This window comes from Poecile atricapillus, chromosome Z (assembly GCF_030490865.1).
Source record: "Poecile atricapillus isolate bPoeAtr1 chromosome Z, bPoeAtr1.hap1, whole genome shotgun sequence".
NCBI classification, from domain to species: domain Eukaryota; kingdom Metazoa; phylum Chordata; class Aves; order Passeriformes; family Paridae; genus Poecile; species Poecile atricapillus.
In genome coordinates, this window is record NC_081289.1 from 83,853,660 (window position 1) to 83,874,114 (window position 20,455).

The 20,455-nt window shown below is 36.5% G+C and overlaps 1 protein-coding gene across 1 annotated transcript in view; it reads right to left on the reverse strand.

Moving 5' to 3' along the window:
- The window catches only part of MCTP1 (multiple C2 and transmembrane domain containing 1), a 220,215-nt gene that overhangs the window by 33,196 nt on the left and 166,564 nt on the right, over positions 1 to 20,455 (reverse strand). The window contains exon 18 of the mRNA XM_058825862.1: positions 4,942 to 4,995. Coding sequence (XP_058681845.1) covers positions 4,942 to 4,995 — 54 coding nt within the window. The remainder of the gene's footprint in view (positions 1 to 4,941; positions 4,996 to 20,455) is intronic.

The following is a 20,455-nucleotide window of genomic DNA, read 5'->3' on the forward strand; positions in this document are numbered from 1 at the left end:
TCCCACTACAGGGCAGGATGAAAACTGCTTTTTTGTGAAAGTTGCTACGCAAAGGCTCCATATGATCCAAGGTATATCCAAGCAAAAGTAACTTCATGGCTGTGACTTGGGGGTGATCAAAACCACCTGATATTCCAGAGTACAAGCCGAAGCAATCTACACCATCAACCCATATATTATGTACAGTTTTTATAAAAACTACTCACCTCTTACCAACATCTCTACATGAATAACTAAACTGAGCTGAAACCAAACTGTACTGAGAAGTATGACTGTCACAGCCAGGTACTGTAGATTGCCCTGTTGCAGAGATTTTTTGTAACTTCACACAGTTTTATAAGCTAAGCTTTGAGAGAATAACAGATTCATACATAGCTACAGTTTTCACTGGAAGCTGCTGTTGGTTTTTTATTTACAGGTATTATTTAGATGCTATGTTAATGGAGAATTTAATGGTGGAATCAAGCTATAAGTGGACCAATAGATTTACTCATTCTGGAATTTTAACTCTACTAGAAAGAGAGTGCTCTCTTTCTCTGTATCATTTCCCCACCATTTATTTTATAGAAAATAACTGCCACTGTAATAGATCACAATCTTCCCTTTTATAAAATATAAAAATGTGGGCTACATCAGAGCTATCTTTTCTCCTCCTCACGATCTCCTCTCTGTAAAAATGCAGGGCATGTTTCTGAGACAGGTTACAAATCTATCTTGGCTTGAGAACAAAGCTAGTACCACTCAGCAACAATGATTAAAAGCTTTAAAACATATTTTAATTTGACTAAACTATAATTCATTACAAAAGCTTCTAGTTATCTTGAAGTACAATACCATTGATGGAGAACTGCAAAGAATTTTTCAAAGAATGAAAGGCTAAAGAGAGAATAACCAAATGTGCAAATGTTTTGAATATTTTTTCTTAATAAAATGTTAATATGAAGGTAAAACCAAACAGTGTTCATAACATGCATCTTCCTCCTTTTATGCCAGCAATGGTAGCATTTCTTACTGGCCTAATTCTGTGGTGTGCTGAGGGCTTCCATCAAAATGCTGACCTCAAAATCTTTGAGATTATCTGAAATCCTACCTGGAGCTTGTTAAAAGAATAAAGCTATGTGAAAAGCATATGGGAACTTCTTAAAAACTAAATCTTAGATACACAGACAAATCTTAGATACATAGATTACGCATATTGACTGCAACATGATTATAACATAACTGTGTAAAAATCCTTTCAATAGCTTATTGATAATTTGATTTAATGTAATTATCTGGCCCTTATTTGCTAAGATAATGTGTAAGCCAGTGTTTGGAAAGGAGCCAAAAGAAAAAAAAAGAGAGAGAAGTCAGATTAAACTGTGGTTGGCATAGGTTTAGCAAATGTTACAGAACATATGGAATGCAGAATCCAGTGCTATTTCTTGGAAAAAAATAGCATTAAATGAAGGACAAATGCCTGAGCCAAACAAATTACATATTTTTAAATTCCTAAGTACGTAACAAGACAATGAAGAAAAATCAGGAAAAAAGTGTTTCACTGCTAAGCATCACTTTGTAACCCATACAAGTAGCATACCTGCTGCTTTAGTTTATTATTCATGTTGCAAGTGAAGATGAAAATTAAGATTCTACAGTAAAAAACACACCCTGTGGCCTTCAATTAACAGTCCTGTCTTGACTTCAGCAGAGGGTTAAAAAAGTTACTAAAATCCAGAACGTTAGAAAGAGACATGATAAGTGCAAATCTATCTTGTCAGACTCCTCTCAGTATTACACACCATTATTAATAAAATGCATTACATTAACTAATTTCATATATTTCGGCATTCATCATCCTCAGTTTACTACTTCTGTAACTCTGCAATTTAGGAATGTCAAGCAATGTCCCTCCATGACACGTAACCTACATCAGTGCATGCCTGCACTGAGGTCCTCACGTAGCAAGTCACTGATATCAAAGTCAGCTCTAAATAAAGACACTTTTCATAATCACCCAACAATCTGACAAGTGAAAACATACAGATAGGTTTAGGTAAAGCCTGCAAGGAGCCTTTACTAAATGGAAAAGAGGTGATCCAGTTCCATGCTATGTAATACCCTACTGATCATTAAGTCCAAAGGTTACAGGACTAATAGCTTCCTTGTGGTAATCAGGGAGCAAAACACTGGCCATGGTCAAACAGCTGGGGCATATTTTTACATATTTCCAACATATGCTTCAGTTTTAATGAAAGTAAGGGTTTGGCACATTTATTAATCTTGTAGCTTTCTTCACAAAAGGAGACACATTTTCCTGAATTTTCTGTTATACCACATGAAAAAAAAACCAAGATAAATAATAAAAGCCAGAGGCCACTACTACAGCTGGTGTTACAAAATGTCCGTTTTTTTTCTCAGAAAAATTAATTTTGAACATAGCTTTAAGAAAACACACATACAAACTACAATAACACAAATCTACACCCCTCCATTTAGAGAAAAGATGCAAGAGGAACAGCAGTAGTTAAGAGAGTATGTCTAGTGCACCAGAAAGGAAAAACTAGCTTTTAACAGCAAAGAAGCTAGTCCTAACCATTGTGCTTATTATTTACAATTTAACCTAGGGCAAAATAATGCCCAGTGCAAACATACTGAATAAATAGAATAGTCCATACATGCTTGTTTAAAAAAAAAGTGTAGCTTGTTTTTTTTTCCAATTCAAACAGCATATTTAATCTTGAGAGCTCAAAACATTTGCAATAATGAAGACAGCTTTGAATTTATAAAAATCAACCTTTACACCTTCTGTATAGAAAAACAGCTCTTAAATATTCAATAAAAGGGCTCACTGAATGCACATGGTAATGTCAGCCCTCACTTTAATTCAACCTTCGTAACTAGATCTAGAAAAATGTTTGAACTCTAGTGTCAGTTTGAGAAAGCTGAATATTAGATCACAACATTGAAACCTAGAGTGATATTTCTAATTAGGGGCGTTTGCTCAGAGAATCACCAGAGAACTGGGGGGAGGGAAGGGCTGACCTCTGCCCTCATCTTCTGCTTTAAAGGAGTTTATTTAGCAATTTTCAAAACCCACTAAGCAGCAGTGCAACTGCACAGGCTGGTTTAAACTACAAGCAGTCAAGTACTATTCTTTGTGAACTAATCACAGTGCTTAAAATGTCCAGGAATACTCATACTACTGGTATGACACATTTGCATCAGAGCTTATAATAAAGTAGAAAGAAACAGGAGAAAATGGCCTTAAATGGATGGTAAATCAGTGTTTATCAGAAAACAAATGATGATTCAAAGTTAGTGTATTGAGATAAAATCCAAACTCTCCACAGCTACATCACAGACTTCTGCAATAAATCATATATTTTATTGCTAGAAATGGATGCTCCTATCATTTAGCATCAAAAAACACCACATATATGTTTTGTAAAAGAAGATTTTGTTCATAGAGTGTTATGAAATTAAGTAGCTAACAATTTAGTTGATGTATAGAAGAATTTCATATAATAATTTTAAAATGTTTGACCTGACAACAGAATAAGGAAAATACTTATTTTTTTATCATCTCTTACATCTTAAGTGTAAGCTAACAGAAAAATAATCATTGAGGGGATTAACTAATCACAGTGAATTTTCTGACATTTCAAATGCTGCTGCCAGCATCTGAATTCTTACGGTGGTGTATAAATGTACATCTCAGCCAGAAAAAAAGGTCAAGAGCATAAATTAAGATGCACTGTTTTTCTCCTCTCAAGAAAAAGAAAAAAATGCTATATTACAACAGAAGTGGGGGAACATTTGTGAAGGTCAAAATAATCTGAATTTTAATACAGAGTTGTTGTAAAACTATCTATTATTTTCCTTTTTATTTTCTTCCACAAATATCACCCTTCTGATATAAAAACACCAGCAAGAATTGGGCTGCATTCACTGTACTCACCTCACCAGAAAGCCATCCTGCTAGTGCTAGCCATTGCTTCAGTGGTGCAAGGTCATTCTGATTTATTTTCTTTGTTTTTTCCCTCTCTCTGGGGGACAACCAATCCAAGAAGTCCCATGGCTTGGCTCAATAATATGTGGAAATGAGTTGCTATTTACTGTGGTTGCAATCCTCAACCTAACTAGCAGCATCTAAACTGAATCACGTCCACTCAAATAGGTGAATGATCTTCTGTGGTTTCCCAGCTTGCAAGGCCACAATGCAAACTTCAAAGGGATGTGTATGAGAATTGTGATTAAATGTCACATAGAGTGCAAAACATTCAAGACATTCTTTTATCCAGCAATTCTTTGAAAATTTTAAATGTCAATATCCCATCCTTAACCAGTACAGAGCTGCTATTTTCACATCATTTTTCCCCTGAAGTGCAGCCCTGTTTGTAGTACTCAAGACAAGTGGAATTTTTGTCCTTAAAAACCAGTTGTTGCTGTAGTCATCTTCACAAGAGCTATCAAATTCCAGAAAGGCTGAGATATTCTTTTTCCTGTCAGAAAAAGTATTTGATCCAGCAGCAGACCAAGAAAATAAAAAAAAAAAAAAAAAGAAAAAGGAAAAGCAAAAAGAAGAAAAATAAGAAGAAAGAAAAAAAGAAGGAGGAAGGGAGGAGGAGAAGAAGAAGAAGAAGAAGAAGAAGAATGATAAAAAGAAGGAGGAAGAGAAGGAAAAAAAGTAAGAAAAATAAGAAAAAAAGAAAAATAAGGAAAAAAAAGGAAAAAAAGGGAAAAAGAAAAAGAAAGAAAATGAAAAAGAAAAAGAAATAGCAGGATTTATAGACCTCTAACTTTTCTTTCAACACACTACAGCATTATTAGGATGATAAACAGGTCTGTCCAATTTTCTGGACTAAAACACATCAACTCCTTTTTTAACTGTCGGTAAAAACAGTGTCATGTCTAAATTCTCCCATCCCCAGATACCCAAGTGCTAGGAAAGATAATTACCTTGTCATCTCTGTCATCCTCTTCTTCCTCGTCCTCTAGCATGTCCTCCACTACCTGCAGACAGAAACAGTAGTAGTTGTCATCATTTAAAAAGAAAGAGTTTTGTTCTGTCAATTCTAAGCCTTTTGTAGATGAAAACTTTATTAACATTTGAAATAAATGCACAGAGGGAAAATGTACAACTAGGAAAAAACACTTGATCTAGTGATTCAAATTTAGGAAAGTGTTATAGCTTTAATTGACCTACATTGGGGAATTATATACTGAAAACCCTTCCTTTGCAAAATGCTTGCTTGACAATTTAAGTATTTAAAAGGTAGTTCAAAATTCAGTATATGCCTGCTTTAACTAAAGGAATCCTTTGTCAGCTCCACTGGTGCCTATGCAGCACACACACATGCTCACTTCAAATTTATGGTTACCTGCATAAAAGGTCAACACTTTTAATAGCATTTACAGTATTCACCAAGAGATTCTTGAAAAATACAAAGCCAGAAATAAATTCATAGTAGCTTATCTCCTTATCAAGTTCAACAATGATATATACTCATATGCCACATTAGCCCTGTGCTTCTTTACTAATAATTTTATACAATCTATGCATCTAACTTTATCCACATTAATTGCTAGCTGCACTTGCCACATCTGCACCTATGTATATATAGTTTTTCAGTCCAACACCATGAAATACAAACATACATTAAATTCTTTCTCCAAATATTAATAATTATTAATCATACCATCAGCGTGAAACAGAGTTTAGTTTACAGAGAGATCAAATGATTTTCCAAAGATGGGCCATACCAGATTCAGACTTAAAAATATCCCTCTCATTGCACTGTGATCAATGACCCTAATAGGAAAATCATCTGTTGATGGAAAAGAAGTTGTACCTCCTTATAACAAGAAAATAGTGTGCTTCGTTATATCTTTATGTTTATATACACATATTAGGTTATAAGAAAATCCATAATGAAGGTCAGCAAAGATCCAACTAGCCCAGTATCCTATTATGGGTGCAAAAATTTACACTATGTATTATAAAATACACATAAAGAGGAAAAGAAGAGGTAAAACTCAATTTTTGTGATTTAAGACAACACACTAAAGTTATAACTTCATAGCCACCCCCCCCATACAATGCTGCAAGGGTGCTCCCACATTCATGTACAAGAACTTAAGGACTTTATCCAAGAACCAAATTCAGGTAAGAAAAGAACCTAAAAATAAAAGTGTGTGAATCAGTTTCCTTTCCCAGAGTTAGCTCTACCATCAAGAGGGTACCCATTAGCCATGTTACATGGGCCCGTGCAGAGCATGAACAACATCATGGTTTGATGTAACGTGCCTGCCTACTAGAGCACTGTGCATATATGCAAGTCACCTGCACAGTTCAAAATATTTGCAGTTTCAGCTATTCCTCCTTGTTTGAAGCCTGTCCCAGAACCCCTCTAAGAGGAGTTCTTTTGAGGAGAACCTCCAGTTCAGTCTACTGGCTGCTCTGTCCTGGAGGTTTGAATGAGATAAAACTAGAAATGCAAAGAAACCATAAAGAGCAAGCAGGTCCAAAAGCATGAGAAAGAAGCAAGACCTGATAAATGAAGGAATAACTCCTGAATTCTTCCCTGCCCAAAAGAAAAATTTTATCAGGAGGAGCCTGACTGACTAATCTTCTGCAGCCTCAGACCTGGCACCAGCCAGGCACATGTATTTCTGAGTCTTCACAGGCAGAAAAAGGAATCCAGGCTGTGCTCTAGCCACTGTCCATGAAGAAATCCATGAAGAAGTCTCCCTCACCAGTCTATTGGCCTTTTAGGCCAGCTCTGCTCCATCTCTCAAAGGGGATCAAAGACAGTTTTGAGATGTTGGGAGCATGTTGTTGAAATGTACATAGCTCCTGCTTAGTTCAATACACCTCTTACATATCATTTACAGGTGCCTGAGTGATCCAGTCTTCACTGACCACTGACCACTCTGAAATAAAGGCATTTTCTGTTTCCCATGCACCTGCATCACCTTCTTGTTCATCTCCTGGTTGCTCATTGCTATATTCCCTGGGCTGTTCAAAATCTTTGGAGAGCTGAGCAGCAAACTGCATCACTGGAGTAACTGAGTTCTTCAAAAACATACATCCTCAAACCTTTAGTGCAGTTGGTTCCAGTGACCCAATTTACTGAGCAGCTTTACCAGCTCTACAAAGAAAATGGTAAAATGAGAAAAGAAGAGGAAAACAAGATAAGGGCTGCAGCAGATGGGAACTCTCTTAGATCAATTTTTCCACATGCAAAACTTTACTACCATTAGTTGACAAAAGACCTAGATATAAATGAGATCTGTTGACTCACACGCTGCCTAATGTCCAGAGCTCACTAAGTCAGTAGGTCTCTTACTTTTAAACATTAACCTAGATACTTAAAGATCTCTTTTATGCACATCCAGAAATTTGTTTTTTTGACAAGGTTGAATAGCAGGATGTCTATCTCACATTAGCATTCAAGTTAGCATGGAGACAATTAGTTGAACTGGAAATCTCTAAAATTGTTGTAAATGAGGGCACCTCACAGAAATCACTTGTGTAACAATATCCATTCTAACTTATCCAGATAATAACACTTCAGACTCAGGTGTGGGGTTCTTTTCCCACATCTAAGGATCTCAAACTACAAGCTTCTATAGAGAGACAAAATGTTAACTTGTTCAAAGGGCATAAAAAGTCCTTTGAAATTACTTGAAGTATCAGACTAAGCCCAGATATCCATTTCCTCCATTCTATTTTTTAATTCAAAAGCCACTACCAGTCTGTGCTCTTTTTCTAGTTTAGCTATGCTATCAATTACATTTAGATTTGGAGTACTAAATTGTTTGGGAAGAAAAACAGAATTCAATTTTTGTAGTAAAATAAAATGTAATGAAACTGTGCTTGTGCCTAAGATACATAAATAATTCTTTGAAGTACATGAAACATAGCCCATGCTTTCACTTGTCTTGAAATTCAAAAGAAAGGCTTAAAAGGAAAAACCCAACACACACACAACCATTAAGACAATACAGATATGATAATACAATTCATTAAGGCACCAAAACAAGTGTCTTTAGAACTTCGCCATAAATTAAAACAAGGGAAGTAGATTCTTCATAGTTACATGATATATGAATTATTGCCACACTGAAGCCTTATAAAAGCTTTATACTGAAGTACAGTGTCTTCCAGAACAAAGCAAGGCTGTTCAAGAGAAGTACCGTAAATCTGAACACAGGTTTCAGTTTCACGTTGTATTAAGAATACAGTAGAAAAAGAAATCCCACAATGGATTTTTTTAATCCTTTGATTCTGCCTCATTTCTATTCAAATAAAGTGCACATGTGCCACTCTGTTTGGAAGGAATACATTAGTTATTTGGATCTTTATGTCAAGCATTATACCTGAAGGAGATATAAAGAGGGGAGGGAGGTGATGGGGAGAGGAAGAGGAGAGAAGTGGGCAAAAAAAGGTAATAAAGATAAAATGCAATGTTACATTTCTTTTAACAAAAGTCCTATGGCAAAAATCTTACATTGTCCTTAGAACATTCACTCTAAATGATGCCTATGTTGTTTGAAATCAAATAGTATTAATCAAACAATGGAAGGGCACTAGGGAAATCAGAAAGACCTAATGCAAGCAGTTAAAAGTGACATGACCTTCTGTAACATCTCTTGTCACAGACTTATATGTTGCATACTGGTAGAAGGTCTTGAAAGAAATTGTTTCTTGGTACTGTCCCTTGAATGTCATGCAAATACAGATGACATTTTAAAAAAACACACATAAGTGGCCTCAAATACAACATGTAAGTTACTTCACAGCCAAAAGGTAAGGAGATGACGTTTAAGCGTTACAAAGTAAGACCCTTCCTCTACAATATATTCCTTTTAAAAGCTTATAAATCAGAAGCAGCATGCAATCTAATTCCTATCATTATTCATCATTATTCCTGCTCCATTCCCACCATCTTCAAGAAACACAGGCCAAAAAAACTGTGCGACTCATAATCCATAACAGATTGGAGGATCATTGCTCTGTCACAGAAGATACCATACACCATACAGATACAGGTCACCAGAAGGAAGCACAACCATCACATTTGGACACTGAAGAAAACCTCAGCATCTGTGGGCTACAATGCAGTCTTCTGAGGAAACTGACATTAAATATGAATTGCATTTATTCTAAAGATCTACTGGTTAACAAAGAGGACAGAATTTCTGAGAAAATAATTCATTTTGACTTCTAACCTCAACACCTGCAAAGCAGAATTGGATTATAGTTATTTGCAGGCATGTTAAATCCAAGCCCTACAGCTGTAGAGGACTTAGAAATTCCTCCTGAATTTTAAGAATCAGTGGAAAAGTGATGCACTGAAACTTAACACCACTTCTAATGAAAGGTCCTTTTCTCTTAGCATCAGCCTTCTGTTTCTCACACAGAGTGTGCAAACCATCATTAATTGTCTCTGTTCTGTGTCTTGCATCTAATCCAAAAGAAACACCTGCATAGAAGATATTCTGATGTCTTCACAAGTTAATAATACCAGGTATTTGCTCTGCACTGAGATGTAAAATAAAGAAAAAATGGAGGGGAAAAAAAAGGACACCAACTCTGCAGATAGCCACGGTGACTGTTACCTTAATACTTAAATAATACCCCTCTTTAGAACTTCTCTATATCTGCTTAGATCTTACTTGTACTCCTTGAAAGCTAGGCGGTTTCCAGTAAAAACAAAACACTTTCTATGCCACACACATTATGATCTCAAATTATCTACAGTCATTTGTATATTTGTAAGTAAGTATTAAGATTATAAAAGAAATCAAAAGTGAGGATGATATTTGGTTCAAAAATAAATGCATTTTAGATGTGCAATTAATGTAGTCAGAATTATACTGTTCAGGACTGTTTGGATTTATATTCATATTGTCCTGCCATGAAATGTACTATAAACTTGTGAGCCATGCAACTCAGTGTATACCTGTAAATGTAATATAAAATTATGCCATTTGTATGGATTAAGGAGAATGCATAAAACAACTTGGGCTTTCTCAGATCATTTCCTGCTACTTCATTTGAAGGAAAGATACCCATTGTCCACAAGCCCAATACAGCAGCAGCTATGTGCTCATCTTCCCAACATGACGTCTGCTTCTTTTATGGAATTTCCAAGGATAAACTTTACAGTAGATACATCTTCATTAAAATGTCCAAGATTTATACCACATTTTTAAGGAAAATAAAGATCAGATTAGGAGATTCTGATTTAAGAGTGCAGTAAAATCTGGGTCCAACCAGATTTATACATTTTGATCTTGGGGTATTCATCAGAATAACTGAACTACTAGATGTGATAATTAGTGTGATAAGCTTCTCAGTAACATTGAATATATTGCAGTACAGAAGACAGGAGAATAAAAACAAAAGCATTAGTACTTTTCTACTAAATTACTTTCTGGTTTTTACATAGGCACTCAAATTATGTCTTCTAACAGAATGCATTTTGTTAGCTTATTCTGGGAAGTGCTCATAATGTAATTTAGTCTGATTCTTAATAGGAAATAAGACTAATACGGCTATCAGAGGCCTTTTGATGCATGCTGCTGATTACATGGAGTTCGGTAATGTCAACAACAGAATTTTTATTTACAGTATAATACATTTCTTGGGAACACGTATCAGCAGTAAATACAGCTGATTATACAAGAGCATGTAATCTTTTTACTGTTGTCAGCTTTGTATGCGCTCAATATTCAATTGGCCTTGTAGTAAAGACTAAGTAATTTTTAACATTACGATGGTACAAGTACTATACCATTTCTCTCATTTTCTTTCAATATTTAGTTCTCATTTATTTTAGCTTTCTCTTGTATTTACACAATGTACTGTGAACTGAATATTAGGTGTTTATTTGAAGTATGTCTCCATCTAAAGGCTTCGATATGTACTGTACACTTGAAATGTCAGATCTCTCAGAATGCTTCATTTTTAGTTCAGCAGAATAAAAATAACTGCATTCTTTGCTTGGATAAGTATGAATGAAAGATTACTATGCAGGACTATTAAAAATAACACCTTCACAAAATATTGTGAACTAGAATTCTTAGGTAAAACCTTATGACAAAGTATCTTAAAAAGAACACAAATATCTCATTATAGGTTTTCATTGTTATTATTATTTCTTTTCCAACATATTGTTTCCAGATTCTAGAAGGACCACATATGCTTCTATTATAAAATAGCATTTATCCAAGATATTTTGAGCTTATGGGTGTACCCTGGTGTCTATTACACTCAGATTTGAAATTGGTACAGCTTTTTGGTACAAAAAATTCATGTTACATATTTTAGGTGAAAATGTATGTAATCCACATATTGTTGTAAATTCAGTTAGGTATTTTTTGCCCTGGTGTTTATATATTTCTGTAAATACAGTAAAATACCAAAATTCTTAAGTCTTGACTTCATTAAAATGTGCTAAAGTGATAGAAAGCAAAAAAACAAAACAAAACAAAACAAAACAAAAAAACCCAATAAAAATCTCACATTTCTATGGGAGTTTTTTTCTAGAAACTAAACTGATATTAGGTTCAATAGTACTGATTATTTGTAATAGCCACTACAGTCTGTCTGTGAATCTTGTTGCCATTTAAACCTTCAGGCAAATGCAAATAAAAATAATTACAACAGTCACAGAAAATGCTTCCTCTGTGCTATGAATTTCAATTTTATTTTAGATGCCAGCAATATTGAAAGACGGTGGAAATAAAAAGTGGCAATATTTAAATTAAAAAACCAGTTTGTTTCTGACAGGAAAAAGGAAATTCAATTTTTTTAAGAATGCTGGAGATAGTTAGAATTGGGTTTTGGTTTTGGCCTTTTCAGGTGACCAAAACAAGCCAAAGCATTCCAATTCTGTAGTGAGTTTGGGTTTGCAGCTGTTGCTGGGTTAAGAAGAAGCACATAAAGTTTTGCCAAGGATTTTACTATGTACTCTGCTATTGTATGCAGACCTCTGACACAGAGATTATGACTGCAGCATGGACAGCCTCTTTTATCTGTAGCTGAGACAGCCACATGCAGCACCATATTTTTCTGTTAGGCTGCTGAAGAGAAATGCCTACTGCCCAGTATAGATCTTTACATAGTGTACTGTTGAATTACTGCATAATGCATTTAAAATACAGTACCAACATTTAGTTAAATAACCTTTATGTAAGATTTATGTTGATTTGTTCAAGTCTCATTTAATCGCAAATTATGATGAGGATGTTTCATAAAGATAATTCTCCATTTAAATGCAGCAGGCCACCAAACATTATGATGCGATCTAGAGCAAATTTGTCCAGCTTCAGTGATTATGTGCACTCATAAAAATTAGACTTGATCAACAAAATTTAAATGCATGATTAAGCTGACATTTTCATGTTTCTGTTCTGATATATTAAAAGAAACCTCACCCTGTCCCATTGCAGAGCACTACATTATATATTTATTTCCTGACTGTACGGATCGCATAGAAAAAAACCCAAAAACATCTGTGTGGAGACAACAATGATTCTTAGTGGAATATGTAATATTCAGGCGTATGTTGTGCCTTGCTCTTCAACAGCACCCATGCTGCCCACAGAAACATACCATTTGCAAAAACCCTTCAAATTTATTTTATTGATAACAAACGAAGGCAAAGTTTATGATTAAATAGGAAAATACAAGATAAAATCAGTTCTGCATGATATTGAAATAATGTTATAGAAACAATCATACTTTCCTTACTTTTAGACTCATAGATGTGGCTAGCTTCACACACATATTGCTCTGTGGCTGTGTGCAGAGCAGCAGCCCTTGTGCTGGGGAGAACATGTGGCTACCATCATTATTATCATACCAGAGGCAAAACTTTGCAGGAAAGTACAGTCAGAAAGCAGGCAAGATGTACTTAGTCACCTGACAACATTCTCTTGTATCTTGTGCAAATTACATACTCCAGACACAGTCTAGCTAGAATACATGGGGCAATGACTTTTATTTTTTCCATTAATTCACAGCAATTTAGTTCACAGTTAGAAATCTCTGCAGACTCCCTGGCAGAATAGAACTTCTGGACTTGAAGCTCAAAACCCCAAAGGACCACACTGGCAAGGCATCTGACACACTTGGTGTTTGTCCTGTATTCATCTGCACATGAAAGCCTTTGAATGTAAGGACCATAAGGACTCAGTCTTTGAAACCATGAAGTGAAGAAACAAAAAAATCAAGTTCCTGCCTTGTTTACTTACTTGGTAACGTAGTTTTCAAATTCTAGGAAAACAGCTGGTTAAAGTCAGGCACTTTCCAGTTAGAGTTAATTTATGCATTGAATGTACTGCAAAGTGGCACTCAGCCCCAAACAGGAGCTGCAGCAAATCCACCTGACAGTGTTCTAACAGACACTATTGCCTGGCTCCTAGAACAAAATGATAGGATTCTAATCAGAAAAGATCTCCTAGGTGCAAGTCAGCTAGGCTTCTATGACCAATCCAAGCTCATTGTGCTGACCACTTTTTCCTGAATGAAGAAGGAATTCATTCAGATGGATATATCCATAAGCATCATTCTTCCCACTCACTTTTTAAATTTGGCCATTTTGAGAACACACATGAAGATGTGAGTCCTCATATTGGAGGACTACAGAAAAGTACCCAGAGAAAACTGCTTAAAATCTTCAAATAAAAGGCTGTCTTTAACAAAAATCTTTTTCTTCTATTCTCAAAATTTAATCCTAAACATGGCTAGTTCTAACTCCTAATAGAAACATACACATATAAATCATCCAAGTCTGTGTAGGAAAAAATCTACAATGAAATTAGATGTCTTGTTGTGACTTTATATAATTCTTAAAAGATAGATAATATATATATGTACTCTATTATGCAAATTCATTTAAAAATTGTGTATGGCACATTAACTCCCAGCTGTTGAGCATAATTAGGTATGTAATGACATATGCATCTCATAACTTTACAAGGAAATTGGCTACTTAATATTTCCTTAAAGGTTCTAAGTATTTATTATCAATGCAAGATGTGATCAAACATTCTCCATGGAAGTATATATGGCAGAAGAACATTCACGGGTACCTTCAGGGATGTGCATTAAATGTTTAATTGCTTGTAAAAAAATCCTTAACAAACAGCAGACCAAAAGGAAAGAAAGATTACTCTCTTTAGTTGAGAGAATATCATAGTGGTAGAGGTTGGCAGGGCCATCCTGTCCTCCCCAGTCAAGCAGACATCATCAAGCCCTACCTCCCTACTCACACAAGGTCACCTCTGAACATGTTGCCTTGAATATCTCCACAGATGAACACTTCACAACCTCTCATGGCAATCTGGCCCTGGTTGAGACCACAATCTCCTGTGATGGAGCATCTGAAAAGAGGCTGTGTCTCTCTCCCGCTCCCTTCAGCCATTTATACACATCATCAAGAACCCTCCTCCATGCAGAACAGTACTAGCTTGCTCAGCCTCTCCTTGTATGCCAGATGCTTTGAGCCCTTCATCATCATTCCTTTGCTGGAATGAAAAGCAACTCCCACTCCTCACCTCCCCAGCCTGTCCTAACTAAAAGACTGCATGACACACGTGACAGCAGTTTCACCATGTCTCTGTGATTGTGAATGAAAGTAGCTTCATGTGGACCTCTGAACTCCTATTGGTTCCTGTATTGTGCACACTAATGTACTTACCCTGGACATGCTGGCTTCTCAGAGAAGGTGGGAGTGACTTTTCCAGAGGCTGTTTCTTTATTTGTGTGTATGGTGGATTTCAGTGCTAAAAATTACTACTGTACTTACTTCTTGTTGTGAGATATAGGCTAGGAGAAGGGTAAAATAGGCTTAAAGCTTAAAAGGAATAAAGAAACTTTATTAAGAGAACTGAAAGAATAAAACTTTTAGAATACTTTTTTTTTTTTGCCTAACTTCTTTCTTTTTTTAACTGATAACGTAGAGACAAAACTTGGGAAGTCAAATTAGTTACTAACTATATAATAGTTTTTAATTAGTTTTTGTAGGGAGGGGAGGTTTTTTCTTTCTATGCTATGGAGACTTTTATATAAGGAACAGTTTTTTTCATGGCTTTTTATTTTTACAAATAGTAGCTGCTTGGGATAAGTTTTGTAATTGTGAATTTTTTTATTTTTACAGTTTTTTTACCGATGTGTTTATGGCTATGAATTTATGGGGTATTAGTTTAAGGATGAGTTATTTAAAAGCAAAGGCTTTCTTTATTTGTTTTTGTGATTATTTTTATTTTTGGGAACAAAGGTTTATTTTTTTTTTCTGCGGTAAAGGGTTTTTATTACTCTTATCTCTTTTTTATTTGTTTAAGCTTTTTATGGGATTATAGCTACTTTAATATTTGCTTGGCTTTATTAATGGGTGTTTTTGCTTACATCTATAGTCTGATATTTTTTCATTAATTAAAGGGGATATTTTAGTGTATTATTTATTTTTATGTCTTTATTAAAATAATTTTAGTTTAATACAAAGGCATTTTTAAATTTAATTTTTGGTTTGATTCTTTATTGATTTCAGTGTTTTTATGTTGTTTTTATGTGTTTTTACTTTGTTGTTGTTTTTTTTTTTCACTTGAGAGGAGAATTGAGATTTGCAGGTCTTATCTGTGTACTGAAAGGGTTAAATTTTGCCAGGCCTGCAGATGGTTGTGAGCAGTGGCTGCAGAAGTTATGATGATGGATTTCAGGCTGTGCTGGGCTCTTCTCTCTGCGTGGCAGCGCTGGGAGCGGGGCTCGGCCTGGAGCTGTCGGTGTGAACCAGGAGGGAGCTTAGTGTTGGTAAGATGTCAGTAGCTGTGGTTTGGCCTTACCTGAGGCTGAGGGGAGCCCTGCAGCCTCCATTCCCTGTCCAGGAGCCGCTGGGGTCCAGCCCGGCCTCCTGCAGGCTGCACTGGCCATGGGTGAGCAGGGCTGGCCTCACCAGAGCTCCGGTACCTTCTGAGGCCGGAAACTAGGACAGATTTCTTGGGCTTGCTGTTTTTAAAATGTAGATCTCACAGAGGTGGATCTAATTCCTAAATGGTTCAAAATGTTGTCAGGTCTCAGAACTAGCCAGCTATTGGCCTTTCCCAGGTACAGAGGAAGCAGCCAGCAGCTTCTCTCAAGAGAAATCACTTCAGTGGATTTTACTTCTTCACTAAGTATCAATTAATGTGAAACCACCACAGTGTGTCTACATGTGGGGGCTAGGGGACACATCTGTCTTGTTGGTTTGGTTTTGAGGGCTCTCTTGGCCATTCATCCTGCACCCTTTTCTTGCCAGCTCAGACCACCAACTTCATGATGGGGCAGTAGCTTCAAACTGACAGAAGTCTGGTTTAGATTAGATATTGGGAAGAAATGTTTCATTGTGAGGATGGGGGGGGGGGGAATTGGACCCTGTTGGTTTCCCAGAGAAGCTATAGTTGCCCCATCCCTGGCAGAATTCCAAACCCAGGTTGGACAGGGCTTTGAGCAACTCGGTCTGGTGGAAGGTGTCGCTCTGAAGGTCCCCTCCAAATCAAACTATTCTGATTCCTCACTTGAGGAATCACTTTTGTGGGTCACCATCACCTCTCTCCCCCATTTATATTTAGTTTAATGCTCTCCTCATCAGTTTGGATAGCCTTCTGGGAAAGAAGACTTTGCCCCATGTGGTGAGGTATATCTCTTCCTAGTAGTCTTCAATCCTGAAAAGGTACCCCCAGTTGTAAAAGCCAAGTCCCTGCTGTCAGTAAGAGCTGTGCAACTGGTTGTTGTCCTTCCAGATCTATCCAGTCCTCCACAGGCAGGATGGAGGAGAAAATGACCTGCGCTCCCTGTCTGCTACCTATTTGGTTATGGAAGAACAAGAACTTGCACCATCACCACAGGAGATCAAATGAGCCTGTTACAGCAGTTAAGCATTATAGACCAACAGCTGAGAGACTGTCACAGTTTGTCCTAATTGTGGAAGCAAGGCTTATGTACACAGGGTAAAAATAATGATTCATAGCTTTGCAAATTGTGTTTAATTCTCCATATGACACACTCCAAACATACAATCAACTGTTTCATCCCAGGGAAAGGGACAAGAGCAGTCCCTTTGTCCCTTTTTGGACAGTGGGAACATTTTAAATCACTTTGAGAGATTATCTGACCATTCCTTAAGTTAGGCAGCTCCAGCTGGCAGTCAGAACACGCAGAACACAGCCTGAAGTAGAAATGCACAAGTAACAAAAAAACCAAAACCAAACCCAACAAAATTTTTTTCACCTTTAACTCCACATAGTTAAAATGACTGTGACCTTTCCTTAGAAACAGAAGAAAACTCCATACACCAGACAGGAGCACTGCTGTTTTCTCCAGGTTACAAAGGTGAGGGGCTTTTTTTGGTGTACTTGAAGTCATTGAAGTATTAAGTAGCTCCTTGAAAACACTGACAGTAAGCTTTTAAACCCACCATACTTTCTGTTAGTTTGCAGTCTGTCACGATGCCATACTCTATTATGTGTAGGGGCAGCTACTTCCCACCACACAGATCTAGCACAGGTGACAAGGAGCAGCAGAGAGTGGTGGCAGAAACACAGCAGTGGTTGATACCTCTCCCACAGAGGATGTGAAAAAGATGATGAAAAAAGATGTGAAAAAAGGCAACAGAAGAAAAAAAATCTCAGCCTAGTAAGATTCACTCAGTTCTAATCGTGTGCGCTTAGGTGATCACAGTTTAATATAACAACAGCATCTATGCTAAAAATTGCTAAATAAAAATGCTAAAAATTTTGTGAGGTCAGATACTCAGGAGTACAATTATAAGGCAGTGTAAATATCTTTGGAAAAAGTAGCCGGGTGTACTCCAGGTAAAAATGTTACTGCAAAATTCAGAAGAAGGCATTAAGAATTCCATCTTACTTATTTTTTCCTCACTTAATACTGGCAAGAAATATTTATAATGTGATTTTTACACCTGCCACATGACTCAATGACAGAAATTAATTTTAGTTCAGTTCAGAACTATCGACTAAGTCTACCTCTATCTAAAGTCACACTAGTGTTTAATGCTCCTGTTTCATGAGAGTGTATCTTTCAGAAATAAAATTAATCTTGATGAAAATATACAAAATATATGGAATCCAATGCTTCTTTTGGAAATTTGCATCAGTGTTGGACTAAAATCACAATGATCATCAATCCTACAAGGAGTCCAACTGAATCCATGCAGACATAGTATGCTGCTTCACCTCTCAGCTGGGCATTCCAGTAGACTTACCTTCTCCTAGGAAATACTCTTGTGCCTTCCCTTTGCCCCAGCCATACTGCACCTTGAATTCAAGAAAGGACTTGCATGTATTATTCACTAGGAGTTTGAAAAATGGCAAAATAATGGTACTTGCATTCAAACAAGAAGCACAGGTTTACATTATAGTAGAGGTATCCAGATCCTTGTTTGGCAGGTGAATTTCTCCATGAGGAAATAAGAACCAAACTACTTTAAAAAACCCTGATGCCCAAGAAGAAAAAGCAAATTGTATCTTGTCTATAGAGATGGTCACAAAAGGATGAGTTAAGGCTGGTCTATCTGCCATATCCAGACAGAAACTCAGTGATCACTAATCATTGACCTGCAGAAGAAGTGTGGTCCCTAGCATCTGGACTGTTAAGACAACTGACTATTGTTTTCTCAGAGATATTACAATGGAAACCAGCTCTTCTGAGTGCTTTGCATGGTCCCAAATTTAAGTGTGTTCCTTAGACATTAAACAAGTACAAATCATATACAATTTTTAACTATGCTTGCCTAATGTTAATCAAGTAATAAAATACCTTTTTACCAAATATATTTATCTTTGTGTCTTATCATTAGCCTTAGGATTTCAGAGTAACTTCTAAACTTGGATGATCATCTAAACATCTAAACACATCTAAACATTTAAAACATCTAAAGTTAGATAATATTTCTAAGCTAAGTAGTCAATGATTTCACTGAGACACACAAGGAATCTCTGAAGACTTGGGAAGAGAAACCAGATGACATGAATGCTGAAGCATTCTCTAGCCACTAGGAAACACTGCTTAATTTAGATAAAATTTACACTTTGCATAGGAAAATGTAAGTAGTTAAATGACTCCTATTCTAATGATATTGTGCTAATGACCTGAGCTAAGGACTCATGATATTACTGAAGACACCTAAGTTCATTAGAAAGGCTTACAATAAATCTGCAAATGACTTCACTCAAGGTAGATGCTCAACATGATGATAAGCAAACTTAAATCTTTAAAAACAAGGTCATTAATTGCACGGATACCAAATATTTGGGATCAACATGATTGTTTGATATAGGCTGTATTAGCTTGGTCTGAAGCACTCTCAGCAAGAGAAAAGTTTTAGGAGCAGCATTTGGTATTCTTAACTGAGGGTCCATCAGTAGCTCCATTAATTTGTTAAAAAGTTGCATAGCTAGATAATCTTCCCAGGCAGGTGGTATTTCAGAGAGAAATTAAATGTATTGCAGCTCACAAGTGATATTTCTCCTTTCACCAGGGATTTCAGGTACCCATAAAATCTTCAGGTTGAGAAGCTTTAAGAATTTCAGCCATCAGGAGACAATGGTCTGTGTTTTAAGTATTGTATCTTTTAAATCTTGATCTTAGGCTTTTTCCATAAGTGTAATCACATTTGGGATTAGGGAATACCTTTATCATTCCCACCCTTATTTTTAGATGATTTTGGAAGCATAAGTCTTATGTAGACAGGTAACAAGAGTGTTTGGATCAGGACTGTATGTGCTCTACTAATAGCAGTTGCTAGACATTAGGCGATAACTCAGGCTGCAAGGAATTTCCAAACTCCTGCTCAAAGTGGGGTCAACCATGAGGTCAGATCAGGTTCCTCAGAGCTTTACTCAGTCAGGTCCTAGAGACTTCCTATGGCAACTGCAGTTTCTTGAGCAACCTCTTCTATTGCTTTACAATTCTCCTAGCAAAGTTTTTTCAGTCTGAACCTCTTTTGTTTCAAATGAAGCTTGTTGCCTCTTCCACCACAGATCACTTGTGCAGTCTTCTTGATCCATCTTCTTGTTAACCTCCTAGGTTAACAATAATAGCATATATTATTAGTAATAATAGGATATTCCAGTCACTAGAAGCCTTCTATTCTCCAGGATCTTTCAAGTCCACTTCCTTCAGCTTCTCTTCAAGGGCTAGTTGATGAGGGCTTAAGCCCCTGATCAAGTTGGTAGCCCTTCACTGACGTTGCTGAAGTCAATCAATGACTTTCTAGAATTGGCGTGTCCCAAACTGGACACTATTCTAGATGAATTCTAGCAAATGCCGAGGAGTGGAGATAACCACTTCCCTCAATCCACCACCTGTGCTTCTGATTATCTCACTGCCTTCTAAGACCCCTAGGCCCAGTTCAGAAAGTGCTTTTGGACAACCAATTTCTAATCTGTATCACTGCAACAGGTT